This window comes from Mobula birostris, chromosome 15 (assembly GCF_030028105.1).
Source record: "Mobula birostris isolate sMobBir1 chromosome 15, sMobBir1.hap1, whole genome shotgun sequence".
NCBI lineage: Eukaryota > Metazoa > Chordata > Chondrichthyes > Myliobatiformes > Myliobatidae > Mobula > Mobula birostris.
The window spans coordinates 33788144-33802656 of record NC_092384.1 but is presented as its reverse complement, the minus strand read 5'-3'; the positions used below and the strand labels follow the sequence as shown (position 1 = coordinate 33802656).

At 43.6% G+C, this 14513-nt stretch overlaps 1 protein-coding gene across 2 annotated transcripts in view; it reads left to right on the top strand.

Annotated features, from left to right (window-relative positions):
• Nucleotides 1-9069: 9069 nt before the first annotated feature.
• The window catches only part of rbl2 (retinoblastoma-like 2 (p130)), a 129358-nt gene continuing 123914 nt past the window's right edge, over nt 9070-14513 (top strand). For both annotated transcript variants that reach the window (XM_072279571.1, XM_072279570.1), the window contains exon 1: nt 9070-9315. In XM_072279571.1, coding sequence (XP_072135672.1) covers nt 9169-9315 — 147 coding nt within the window. In that variant the 5' untranslated portion in view covers nt 9070-9168. The remainder of the gene's footprint in view (nt 9316-14513) is intronic.

The window sequence follows — 14513 nt, the reverse complement described above, 5'->3', positions numbered from 1 at the left end:
CCTATGCCACTCAGTTAGCTGGTCCCGCATGGGAGGAGCTCACATACTGTTCAAGCAGAGTTATCAATGAAGTTCAGTTGAATAGCCCGCATGCTGCTGGTGTCCTCGTGGTCTCTGCACTATCCCTCAAGATCAAACACAACAGTATGATCACTAGGTGCAAAGGGTTCCCCACTACTAACTTCTGTCACCTGCCCTGTCTCATTCCCTATCAGGAGATCAAGTTTTGCATACTTTCTTGTTGGGCCCTCTTACGTACTGATTAAAGGAAGTTTCCTGAACACATTTGACGAACACTTTCGAATCCATCCCTTTTTCAGTATGGGAGTCCCAGTCAATGTGGAAAGTTAAAATCACCTACTGTCACAACCTTCTGTTTCTTGCAGCAGTCTGTGACCTCTCTACAAATTTGGTCCTCTAAACCTGCAGATTGCTGGGTGGTCTGTAATATAACCCATACCTTTCTTATTCCTCAATTCTACCCATAAACCCTCACTAGATGAGCTTTCCAGTCTGTTCTGACTGATCAGAGCCATGGTATTTTCCCTGACCAGTAATCCACCCCTCCCCCTTTAATCTCCAAATCTCACTAATGCCTACAATGTTATAATTCCACATGATGATCCATGCCCTAAACTCATGCACCTTTCCTTCAATACTTCTTGCATTGAAATATAGGCAGCTCAGGACATCAGTCCTATGTAGGCTTAATGACATCTTTCTCCACAACCACTCCACCATTTGTTCTGGCATTCTGGCCCCCATCTCCCTGCAACTCTAATTTAAAACCCCCACCCCACCCCTGTGCAGCACTAGCAAACCTTCCCACTGGGATATCAGTCCCCCTCCATTTCAGGTGCAAACCATCCCTTATGTACAGGTCCCACCTTCAATTCATTTGCGATTGACACTGCTGTCTTTGGCTGAATCAAAGGTGCTGACGAAACAGCATATAGGAGGGAGATTGAAAATCTGGCTGAGTGGTGTCATAACAACAATCTCTCACTCAATGTCAGCAAGAGCAAGTAACTGATTATAGACTTCAGGAGAGGGAAATCAGAAGTCCATGAGCCAGTCCTCATCAGAGGATCAGAGGTGGAGAGGGTTAGCAACTTCACAATCCTTGGTGATACTATTTCAGAGGATGTGTCCTGGGCCCAGAACGTAAGTGCAATTACAGAGAAAACAGCAGCATCATTATTCCTTAGGAGTTTGTGGAGATTTGGCATAACATATGAAACTTCAACAAACTTCTATAGATGTGTAGTGAAGAGTATATTGACTGGCTACATCACAGCCTGGTATGGAAATACCAATGCCCTTGAATGGAAAATCCTGCAAGAAATAGAAGATTTGGCCCAGTCCATCACATGAGACGCTGTCATAGGAAAGTAGCATCCATCATCAGAGATCTCCACCATCCAGGACATGCTCTCTTCTTGCTGCCGCCATCAGGAAGAAGGTACAAGAGCCTCAGGACTCACATCACCAGGTTCAAAAACAGTTACTGCCCCTCAACCAAAGGGCTCTTGAACAAAAGGGGATAACTTCACTCAACTGTGCTTGCTCCGTCATTGAAATGTTCCCACAAACAATGGACTCACTTTCAATGACTCTTCATTTCATGTTCCCAATATTTATTGATAATTTATTTATATTTGCGTTTGCACAATTTGTTGTACTCTGGATGAATGCACTAGTTGGGTGGTCTTTCACTGATACTGTTATTTTTATTATTCTTTAGGTTTGTTGAGTATGCCCACAATAAAATGAATCTCAGGGTTGTATATGGTGTCATATAGGTACTTTGGTAATAAAAAATATTTTGAAATTTGAACCCAATAATTCAAAAATCTGAAGCCCTCCCTCATGCACCAACTCCTTAGCCACATGTTAAATTATATGACCTTTCTGTTTCTGACCTCACTAGTACATGGCATGCGTAGCAATTCAGAGATCACAACCCTGGAGGTTCTGTCCTTTAACTTGGCACCGAACTCCCTGAATTTACTTTGTAGGGCCTTGTCACACCTCTTACTCATGTCATTGGTACCACCATGGACCATGGTCTCTGGCTGCTCACCCTCCCACTTAAGAATGCTGTGGACTCAATCCAAAGTGTTGCTGAAATACCATCGGGGAACCTCGTTCTCATCCGCAGAAACTCCTTTCTGTTCCCCTAAACAATAAATCTCCTAACACTGCAGCTTGCCTCTTTCCCCCACTTCTCTTCTGAGCCACAGAGTGAGACTCAGTGCCAGAGACCTGACTGCTGTGGCTTTCCTCTGCTTGGTCACCCCCCGCCCCCAAACTGTAACCAAAGCGGTATACCTGTTAAATGCACACAAAATGCGGGAGGAACTCAGCAAGTGGAAAAGAGTAAACAGTTGAAGTTTCAGGCCAAAATGTTGACTGTTTACTTCTTTTCCATAGATGCTGCCTGGCCTGCTGAGTTCCACCATCATTTTATGTGTGTTACTTTGACCTCCAGCATCTGCAGATTTTCTCTTGTTTGAGGTAAACCTTTTGTTGAGGGATACGCTGCCTATTTCCTTTCCCCCTCCTGACACTCTCCCAGTTACCTGTGTCCTGCTACCTCCCTGTATGTCCTGTCTATCAATCCCTCAGCCTACCAAATGATCTGGAGTCCATCCAGTTCCAGCTCCATCTCCTTATTATGGTCTGTTAGAAGCTGCAGTTGGATGCACTTCTTGCAGGTGTAGTTATCAGGGGGACTGGAGGTCTCTCTATCTTCTCATATCCAGCAAGATGAGCATTCCAATATCCTATCTAGTATCCCCACTGCTCTAAATGTGCCATAAGAAATAAAGAAATAATAAATAATGAAAAAAAATCTACCTATAGCCTAGCCTTTCCTCATCAAAGCCTTGATGAACCAAAGCCTCAACACCCCACTCCAACAATAGCCGCTGTTTAAACCTAACTTTTCTTATTGGTACTTGCCAGGTGCCTAATCTTGTGCAGTCCAATGTCTCCTTGGGGCTGTGGCGTGAAAAATAGTCTGACTGACTCGCTCGCTTCTTTTGAACCCTCTCTCCCTCCAAATAATCCAGTGTCTCCTTGGGACTGTGCTACATAAAATGTGCTGACTGCCCCTGCTCACTTCTTTTAAAATCTCTCTCTCTCCCCAAGCAACCCAACTACGTTGACAAGAATTCTTTAACATGGACATGGATCAATATCCAAAAAAAGTATCAATGTCAAAAAAAAAATGTAGATCAACTTTACTGGTGAGTTAGAGTCAAATAGCTAGGCCCTCAATATGAACTGTGAAATTCTAGAAGGTATCAAAGATTATGCAAAATCAAACAAAACAGAAAGTTGGAAGCACACAGCAGTTCAAGTAGCATTAGTGGGAAGAGAGATGGTGTTGCAGATCCAGGCTCCCCTCCTCAGAACTGCTCCAATTACTGGACAAAAATGCTGTAAACTCAGGGTGGTTTTAATGGAGCATTTTACATTTAAGATGAGCCATGCTGATCAGCTTGCGTCAGACAAAAGACAGTAAAAATTTCCTGTTGTTAAATACCTCATGGATATCTTGTGACTGTCTTACGAGGATGATGTAATGGTCTTTTGGAGGTCACATGATGTGATTTCCCCACTGTTGTGAGGTCACGTGATGACATGTTCACCACGGGTATAAAAGGAGACCCCTGGGGTGATGCAGTCGGTTTTTCCAGTTAGAACATTAGCCAGAGACTCCACTCCGTTGCATATTTGCCTTATGACGCAGTTTTGATTTAAAATGGAGTTTTACGTCCTATTGTAAGATACAAAAGTGCTGGACCGGCAGTTTAACTAATTTCTGTCAGGTTTCTTGATGTATCCTTTCGGTAGTATTGGAGAGTGAAGACAGGAACCTGAAGGAGTCGTTCGACAGTTGAAAGGACCAAGCATTATTGAATTTGTTCAAGAAAGAGTGATCTGCATGAGACAGCCTCTGCTAAAAGTGGCAGAAAAGGCTGTGCATGATCTAGTATGAAAAGGTAAAGGTCAGTGCCTTTAAACTGTTTTACTTCCGTCGTCATGAATCCTGTGGACAAGGCAGGATCCAGCCGGGACTGGCGTGACGTCGTGTCTGAGGAATTCTTTACTTCAGGAAAGTCTCTCCTAATTGACCATATAAATCCCTTGGACTTTCGAATTTACCATTCTAAGAACTGTGTTCAAATTTACCGCTTTAAGAACTGTTTTCGCATTCATCGCTTTAAGAACTAGAACTGAGTGGCGGTTTGTTAAATGGCCACATAGCAGTTTACTTCTGGTTAAGATTTTTGTTTGTTTATTTTTTTCATATTGAGCAGAGTTTGACAAATGTTTGATTATTTTTATAAAACCTGACTCAATTCAATTCTATATTCATTGTTGCCCGTCACGAGACACTGTGGGTTGACTTCAGAAAGTGGAGGTGGTAAACCTGCTCCTGTTTACATCAGCAGTACTGAGGTTGTGAGATGAGAGAGCTCCAAGTTTCCAGGAGTATGCACCACCAGTAGCCTGTCCTGGTCCATGACATTAACCCCACAGCCAAGAAAACTCAGCAATGCCTCTACTTTCTCAAGAGATTCAGGAAATTTGGCATGTCCCTTTTGACTCTCACCAATTTTTATTGATGCGTCATAAGTAGCATCCTATACTGATGTATGTTGATGGTATGGCAATTGCTCTGACCAAGCCTGCAAGAAACTGCAAAGGGTTGTGGACACAGCTCAGCGCATCATGGAAACCAGCCTCCCCTCCCCTCCATGTACTGTCTATACTTCTCACTACCTTGATAAAGAACCAGCATGATCAAAGACCCCACCCACCCAGGACTTTCTCCTTCTACCCCCAGCTATTGGGCAGACGATATCAAGGCCTGAAAGAACATACCATTACTTTCTACCTTGGTGTTATAAGAATATTTGAACACTACAATAAGATGGACTCTTGACCTTACAATTAACCTCACTGTGGCTTCACACCTTTTTGTCTACCTGCCCTGCATTTCTCTGCAACTGTAACACGGTTCTGCATTCTGATAATGCTTTTGCTTGCACTGCCTTAATGCACTTTTGCAATGAAATGATCTGTAATAGAAACAGATTTTCACTGTACCTTAGATAATGTGGTCATAACGTGGCATCTACAAGAAGCAGTGCCTCACAAAAGTGGTGTCCATCATTAAGGACCCCCACCACCCAGGCCATGCCCTCATCTCATTGTTACCATCAGGTAGGAGGCACACACTCAGCGATTCAGAAACAGCTTCTTCCCCTCTGCCTTTCAATTTCTGAATGGATATTGAACACTACCTCACTACTTTTTTAATTTGTATTTTTTCACTTCTTACTTCAATATTATATATATATTCTTACTGTGGCTCCAAAGGTTGCCGAAGGGTGGTAGTGGGAACGAGCTCCCACTGCTCAACAAATGCTCTTCATGGCGTGTGTCTCAAACAGCCTCTGACAACCAAGTCCAACTCCTGGCCTTCACGTGTGGCATAGTTCTTATGCCCGGCGGAGCTGTTCTCACTGACAGGAGAAGGGGCAAAGGCGGGCCACTGGCGCCTTAAAACCAGTTGCTCGGGGCAGATGGGGCTTGTTAACCACGGATCTAGGAGAGGGAAAACTCCGGTTTCAAACCTCCGCTGCCTTGCGGCTATACCCGCTCACGGGAAAGGCTCTGGGACTAAACCCTGAGGAAAAATCCGGAGTCGGAGTACCGAAGGCGGCTGACTGCTGTACCCAGCATCGACATGGCAACTCCTGCGATGCTGCTGGCACCAAACGGTATCAACTTCCGTCGTTCCTTTGGACCTGTCATCAGCATGGAGAGGGGGGTCCCACTGCATGGGCAACAGACGGATCTCCTTATCAACTTTGCCCTGGTGAGGCCACTCCCCAGTGACTACGAGAGGTGCAGTACCCATGGTCGACCACGACCGACGGAGGCCACAAAAATTCTTACTGTAATTCAGTTTTTTTCTATTATCATGTATTGCATTGTACTGCTGCTGTAAAATTAACAAATTTCATGACATATGCCAATGATATTAAACCTGATTCTGAATAATAACCTAATTTACTAATTTACCGTAAAAAGGCTGTTAACACACCTTTCAACGAGAGAATTCCAACAACTTAAGTTTCAGGAAAGAATTTTACTTTGTATCTTAAATGGTGACCCCTTATATATAATTATGATATTGTACCACTTCCAAATTTTCTGAATAGTGGGCTTATCGTCGCTGCTCAACTCTTAACAGACCTGGCTTTTTTTTTTGCACTTTCAGGCGCCAACACCACGGGTAATCCAAACTGCAGCTCTCATTGAAAATGATGGAAAACATCATATATTCTCGGTTTGGCCTGCTACAGCTGAAAACCATAACTGCTTCTATGATGCGTACAGTCAATAGTGATTTTTTTTTGTGTGATTGAACGATCTGTCGCTGCTTAAAACCGACAGAAATGGACCCGACTGTGGCCAGCACAGTCCCTTTAAGAAGCCGCCGGCAAAAGAGGGGTCAAACTGCTGTTCTGATGGTGCGTTTAAAAAAAGACAAGATTTTTTGACTCCCAGTACCAACCATCTTTCTGACAAATGTACAGTCTCTGGTAAATAACATTGACCATCTCAGAGTTAAGATGCTGTATCAAACGGACAAACGCGTGCACCCTTTGTTTTACGGAATCTCGGATGTTGCAATTCCGATAAACAACACACCATCAAGATAGATCATTTGAGTCTCAAAAGCAGAGGTGGAGGTGTATGCCTCATGATCAACTCCTCACAGTGTATTAATGTGTTGGTGATGTCCCAATATTACTCACCAGATGCAGCTATAAAGGTGGCAAAACAGCGGCTATATTTCATTAAAGTTGCTGGTGAACGCAGCAGGCCAGGCAGCATCTCTAGAAAGCGGTATAGTCGACGTTTTGGGCCGAGACCCTTCGTCAGGACGTTCTGCGTTCACCAGCAACTTTGATGTGCGTTGCTTGAATTTCCAGCATCTGCAGAATTCCTGTTGTTTGCTGTATTTCATTAGGAGTTTGAAGAGATTTGGGCTATCAACTAAAACACTCGAAAACTTCCACAAAGGTATCATGGATAGGATTCTCACTGGCTGCATCACTATCTCGTATGGTGGGGGGGGGGGACAGCTACTGAACAAGATCAAAATAAGTCGCAGAAACTTATAAAATTAGCTCTCTTATGGGTACCAGCTTCCATAGTATCGAAGACATCTTCAAGGAGCGGCGCCTTAGGAAGGCAGCATCAATCATTAAGTATCCCCACCACCCAGGACATGCTGTCGTCACACTGTTACCATTGGGAAGAAGGTACAGAAGCCTGAAGGCAGACACTCAGTGATTCAGGAACAACTTCTTGCCCTCTGCCATCTGATTCTCAAATAGACATTGAACCCATGAACACTACCTCACTACTTTTTTATTTGTTATTTTCCATTACTTATTTAAACTTAACCACTTAAAAAATATATATAATGTAATTCAGTTTTTTCTCTATTTATTCATCACATATTTCATTATACTGCTATGGTAAAGTTAACAAATTTCACAACGTATGCTGATGATATTAAATCTGCTTCTGATCCTTATATACTTAAGATGATTTGCCTGAATATTCTTGTTGTTCTTCCTTCCTGGGATTATTTTATATACCTTCTCTCCACCTTCATGAATAATGTTATGTGAGAAATAACCTGGGCAAACAAGTCTTGCCAATGATACTGGACATCCAGTTATCATCAAGGACATGGCTCACAAGATCCTGATATTTCTCATATGCTTAAAGCTACTTCGTTCTTAATATGGTAGCCGTATTAGTGCCTCTGGAATGTTCTCTTTATTTTTTTTAAATAAGAAAGGGTTGCAAGATTATTGCCCACTGAGAATCTTCAGTTGTTGGAGCTCTCTTCATTGAAGGAATCCTAGTTCATGGGTCACCAACACCAATGTACCTGCTTGGAGCTACAACTGTCAACTAACATTAGCAATAGAGTTTAATCATTATTATAATTACTTTGTACAGGACACAAGCCCAAAGTTGTGATATGCTAAAAATAAGTCACAGACAAGTGCCGTTACAGCTGTAGCCTCATAGCTCTAGTGAGCCAAGTTCAGTCCTGACCTTGGGCACTGTCTATGTGGAGATAACACATTCTCCCAGTGACTGCATAATTTTTTTTAATATAGTTTAGTTTCAGCTCATTCCCCTCCACATTCCAAAATGGAGGGTGGTAGCTTAATTGGCTAAACTACCCCTCAGGTGTAGGTTAGTGTAGCATGGGGGGGGGGAGGTTAGAGTTGATTAGAAATATGGGAGAATGAAAGGGGATTAGGCGAGGGTTAGTACAATTAGAGACATGGCACATGATTTTCCAGAGGTACTTGGGCAGGTGCGTAAATTTAAAAAAAGGTTTCAGAGGAATATGGGCCAAACGCAGGCAAATGGGACTAGTTTCGTCGGGAGTCTTGCTTGGCATAGACCAGTTGGGCCGAAGGGTTTGTTTCCGTGCTATGCGATCTAGGATCCTAACGAGTTCATGAAATCTTCAGCATTGTGTGCGCTATGTTTCAGCAGCAAGGACGTCTATGTAGAAATAAAAAAAAGTGCAAACTACGCCCTGACCAGATATACGAAAACACATCCAGTACGTCAGAGCTTCCATTGGGGTAAATTCACAAGATTAGAGAATATGATGCCAAAGTATTTGACGGCCTCTGGGAAATGTCTTCACAGCATGGAAGGGGAGCATATACCAAACCACAGAAAGCGTACTTCAGCTTTGCACGGTTACCGCAACCCTCAGCAGCCCGTCCACCTCCTTTCTCAACCTCTAACACTCGGTTACGTTTTCGTCCACAAGAACCACACCATTGGGGGGCTGTGGAAGACAAAACGACGATTGACGTGTTTACTGACCAATAGCGAGTGGAAACACTGCGGGAAGGCGCGCACCGAAGCTCGACTGAAGACCAATGAAACATTGGGGATGGGAGCGGAGCGTCGTACTATTTGCTGGCCCGGCTGTCAATCAACGGCTTTTAAATGCCTACAGTGCGGCCCAGGGGTGCTGCATGAATCTTGCCATCCTGGGATTGTTGTAAACCACCGCAGCGGAGCCCGGGAAGCATGAAGACCGAGGATGATGAGGAGGATGGCGGCCGCCGGACCAAGCAGAGGTTCGAGGAGCTGTGTCAGAGGCTGAACATGGACGAATGTGCCAAGTGCGAAGCTTGGGCCAGTTACGAGAGCATCAGCAGGAACTACACGCTGGAGGTGAGTGAGCGAGAGCAGAGATGACAGATCGCCGTCGGCTGCATACACACACACGGCTGACAGCTGGAGCCCAGCCCACCGACAGCCTGCATCCGGCGGCATTTAGCAAGGCTGCAGCGCAACACAGGATGCATGCTGCACAGCAAATCTTAAGCCACTTCCCCCCCGATGATGTTTGTTCTGCTTTTCCTGAGGGGCCCGAGCGTGCCTGGCGCTGAGTGGGGAGTAGGCCTGCTAACCGGCTGTGCCTGTTTCACCAGCACCCATCACCCCGTGTAGCTGGGTGTCGAGCTGCTGCAGAGCCCTTGTTCAGGATCGCACAGCTTAAATTCACTCGCCTGCGCTGAAGAGAAGTGTTTACTCGCTTCTCCAGCGGCAGCACCGGAAGAACGTGCCGTTTGTTTATGCTGTGCTCCTCTGACTCATGTACACAAATGAGCAAGGCCGCCCAACCCAGGGCCACGGAACCTGTAGAATTCCTCGTGTTTTCACAGAGCAGGACCTCACCCCATTGCAGCAGCCAATAGTTTCTCAGATAATTATTTATTGGAGCTCGGCTTTGCCAGTCTAAAATACTCAGTCATTACTCATGTCCTTTGCAACCAATCTACGTCCTGTTAATTTGGAGCCTGCGGTCAACTTGCTTCCATTACAGTAATACGAGTAATATATGCAAACTTACGTTTTTGCTAAAGGACAGCTTGTGAATGAGGTTGTCAGCGTCAAAACATTGGAGATACCAGATGTGTGGGATGTGAGGCTGTTGTTGTTAATTCTAAGATTACATTTAGATACATAAGAATGAAACAAAAACAGTCCTACACAACAAACATACTGGAGGCGGTCAGGCAATATCTGGAGTGGGAAATGGACAGTTGTTGTTTTAGTGGAGACCTTTCATCTGGATTAAAGATATCCATCTTCAATGAGAGCTAATTGAACTTACAATTTCTGCAGGGGACAGGAATTGACTCTGGATCAAAGTCTCAGAACATGATACACTGCAGCTGGGTGGGGGGGGTCAAAAAGGAAAATTTGGTGCTCAGCGGAGTATAGGTAAAGGATAGTGGAAGCAGAAAGTAGTTTTCATTGCTAAGTTTAAAAGAAAATAAAGAGATGATAAAGAAAATGGAGAAAGGTGGGTTTGGGCCTAAAACTCGCAAGGCACCATGCAAGGTTTTTATTAGAGATACAAAGGTTGAAAGTTGAGAAACAGGGAGAGGCAGGGCTAATTGAAATCAATAAGACTGAGTAAACAGGACGATGCAAATGGAAAAATGGGCAAAATTAAGTCTTTGAGAGCTTAGAGGAAATGGGATAGAATTGGAAATGGACAGCACTTTGAGAAACAAATAAAGACTACTGTATTCACAAAGCAGATGTATGAGCAATAATGATACAGGCAGTCTGGTTCACGAAGAAGAATGAAACTGGCGGGTGAGGAGGTTTTGACAAGCAGGGGAAAAAAAAAGCTTCAGTCTTCCCAGAATTTAGCTGGAAGGAAATTTCACTCTGCCAACCTCTCCAATATAAGTGGTTTTCAGGGAAGGCACATTGAAATCTGACTGGAGCAGAATAGGAGGAACCAGAAGCGATAATCCAATTCATAGAATCCTAGAGAATATTCTAGTAGCAAAGTTAAGCTGGGAAAAGACAGTTAAAGGGTTCTTGACACGGTAGAGAAGATGGACCGGATAAAACTACCTTCAGATTAGACACTCAACAACTGTCACCCAGTTGCAAAGTATAGTTTGGACATGAAGTAAAATTTCAGGAAATTTACCAAATCTTCACTGGAAGAAAAGATCAGTTACAGATTTGAGATGGACTGTGGCTCAGATCACTCAAACTTGCTGTTTAAGCCTGTAATTATGCACACTTTTACAACCAAGGGAATAAAGGGGGATTTGAAAAAGTAAATGATGGCCAAGAATTTAAGATTTCAGATTCAGGTTTAGATTTATCTTTCACATAAACGGCAAAACACCTAGTGTAATGTGTTGCTTGCCTCACATTCCTGCGCCAACACAGCATGCCCTCAGTGTTCAGCAGAACACCACAAGCAGCTATGACAACAAGAAAACAAGCCCTTTTCCCACACTCATATCCACTCTCAGGCCACCTCCAGTCCTTGGCCCCAGACTCGCAGACAACAGGCCTACAACTTCCTGTCCCTGGCCTGTATTTGCAAACATTGGGCTTCTGACCTCCTGACAAGCTGACTCAGGGACTTTGACCATCAGGCCTCTACCTCCAGGCTCACTGAATTTAGTCTTCGATCTTCAGCTTTGCCCTCCAGACTTTACCAATGTCGGGGCATCAGCCCCAGGACTCCCTGATCGTGGGTTTGACCTTTGGGCCTCGACTTAAGGACTAGCATGGACCTCTAACCCTGGTGAGCTGCTAGGGTGGGAGGGTGAATCTACGGTGACCTGCTGGGGTCAGTAGGTGGGTGGGAAAGGGGAGACCATCACCCCTTGTTTCTCCTGCTCACACGAGGACTCTGACCCAATACTTGCCGAACTGGGGGTCGCTGGTTGCCTTAGCGCCTGCCAAACCGATCTCAGGGATTGCTAACCTTTGAGCATGGAGCTGTATGACCTGGACGCCAAACACTGGCTCCGAGCGTGACTCTTCATTACTATCCCTGACCTTTGACTCCACCTCATTCCTGTCCCTAAATCCTAACCTATCTCCAAACTCCCTGTACTTCCCCCAAAAATCACCCCTACATATCTTAAAAATAACAAAGTCTGAACCATAACATTGATGGACATCACAGCTTGGTGCTATTTAATTAAAATGTGACTTAAATTTTATTTGGATATCATTAATATTTTACCTAAAGTTTTTTCCAGAAGCATGATTCGGATTTGAATACTTAGCAAAAATACTTACCTATTTTAAAAATCAAGACCCTTTGAATGCATGGCACCAACCAACAGGAAGAAACGTTTTATCTACACCATCAATTCACTCAAGTCAACCTAATTGCCTCTCAATCTAAATTGTAGTCAGTAGGACTCTCTTTGAATAACATGTTCTTAAAGTAATCCTGAGAAAGGTTTGTATGGAGTCTTGGGTGGACATTGTTTCTCCTTACGACCAGGGAGGGAGGTAGGTACTTGGAAGGGGGAAGGGAACAGCAGGTCAGAAGCTATAGGATGCCTTCAGAGGGGAACATGATAGAAGGATGCAAGAGGATGGAGTGGTCAGCGTGGGAAGGAACCAAGAGGCGATTTGGGGAGGGGGGGTTCTTAAAGAAATGTTTGCATTTTTTTACTCATGCATCCCAACAGGCATCCGTACACATGACAGCATGTGCGTATCCTTTAACAGCTATGCAACAGACCCTGACCTTCAGTCACTTTGTGCCCCTTGCTGCTAGACCAAGTCTTTACCCTATCAAGTCTATTGAGAAGATAGTTGCAACAGCTGCATCATGTTATAGTAAATCACACAGGCAACTTCCACTCTACAATAAGTTTAGGACCTTCATGAATAACAACAGGACTGACCGGAATGTCGATCTGCTGCCATAGCCCATAAGCTCAAATACTGAAATCTAGAACTCCACTTTCAGAGACAGCATACTGAGCAGGTGACCAGGTCAAAAGGCAAAACATCTGGAATGTTAGACAGTCAAGAACCAGCTAGTTAGGCATCTCAAACTCCCTCTGGAATTGTTCAAACACCTAGTGACTGTGTGATTCACTAAATGGGAACAGCATACTGTTGACCTCAGCATATACTATCATCCAGGCTAAAGATGTCTTTATGAAGAAAAAAAACAGGAACTATGTCCCAGAGACAGATGTGCCATAAGATTTCAGCACCAGGACTGGAAAGAACACAAAGCTCAGTGGTGTCTGCTCCTGATAAAATACTTGGGGCATGATCTTATCATAACCAGTGGTGTGCCAGAGAGACAAGCACAAGATCTTATGACAACAGTTCTCAATCTAGCCACTAGCACCTGTTAAATTATTTCATAGTTCCAGTGAGTTATTGTAAGAATGTTCACATATCCGAGACCACAACAGATAATAATGACTGCTGATCTGACCAACACAATATACTGTTACTTCCAGTAGCCTGGCCTGAAAACAACGGCAATGGAAATTGATTGTGATGGTTTCAAGGGCAGCTTCCCACAGACATCTGATGGCATGCAGTCAACAGGAACTGTAAAGTGTCTATAGTATATAGACTACCCTGAAATTCATCATAATTAGCATCTTTGCTTCTCTACCAGAAAACCCCAGGATTGCCTTGATGCAAACAATTCATTCTTGGAAAGAAAGAAACCATAGCTAAAAAAAGGGGAAAAAAGTCCATATTAGTATCTGAACCTTAAGATCCAACAGCAAGCCAATGACCTAAAGAACTGATGGTGGATGGAATATCGTAGGAGATCCAGCCCCTCACTGAGAACATTAGCATGTGCACACTGTGGACGTCTTGGTTTTATATAGCTGAAATACCCAATAAGCAACAAGGACAAAAGTCAGGTGGTATTGTGAGGATAGCCTGAGGCTACAGGATGGTACAAGATCGAAGATGACAGAGGAGTGGCAGAAGGAATTTAATCCTGATAAATATGAAGCAATTTTCCTTTCCATAACTATTGCAAATCCAACTAGACTATAATTGCTGCCTTAAATACCAATTTTTGTTTGTCTGTTTTATTCCTTAAACTTTTCAGTATAGGTTGGGTTATGTTTTTTCAGACTGAAAGCCCTTGTATGTTAAGGTCTGTTAAGAGCTCTGCCCCTTCTACATCCTTATACTCTGCTGCTCTCCAAGTTACCACTGGGATTGAAATCTTCCATCATTACTCTTTTCTTTGAGGCATTCAGATTTACTCTATTTCTGACTTTAAGGAGACCATGCCATTCTTGTGTCTGCTGTTCAACCCAACTAACTCCTCACCAGCAATTGTTTCCTTAACCATTTTGCAGTCATTTTATCCTCTTATTCTCATAGGAGGATGTTGTAAATCAGAAATGTCGAACTTCCGTTTCTCTTTAAACCTTATTTCAGCAAATACCTCAATATTATATTCTAATGTTCCATCTATTCTTTTATTCACTTTCCAAATTCAGTTACTAAACCTTTGACTAACATATCCTAATTTTGTTCTTTGCCTATTGAAACACCTTGCTAAGTTGGATAACAATTATATTATCCTTTGGCCT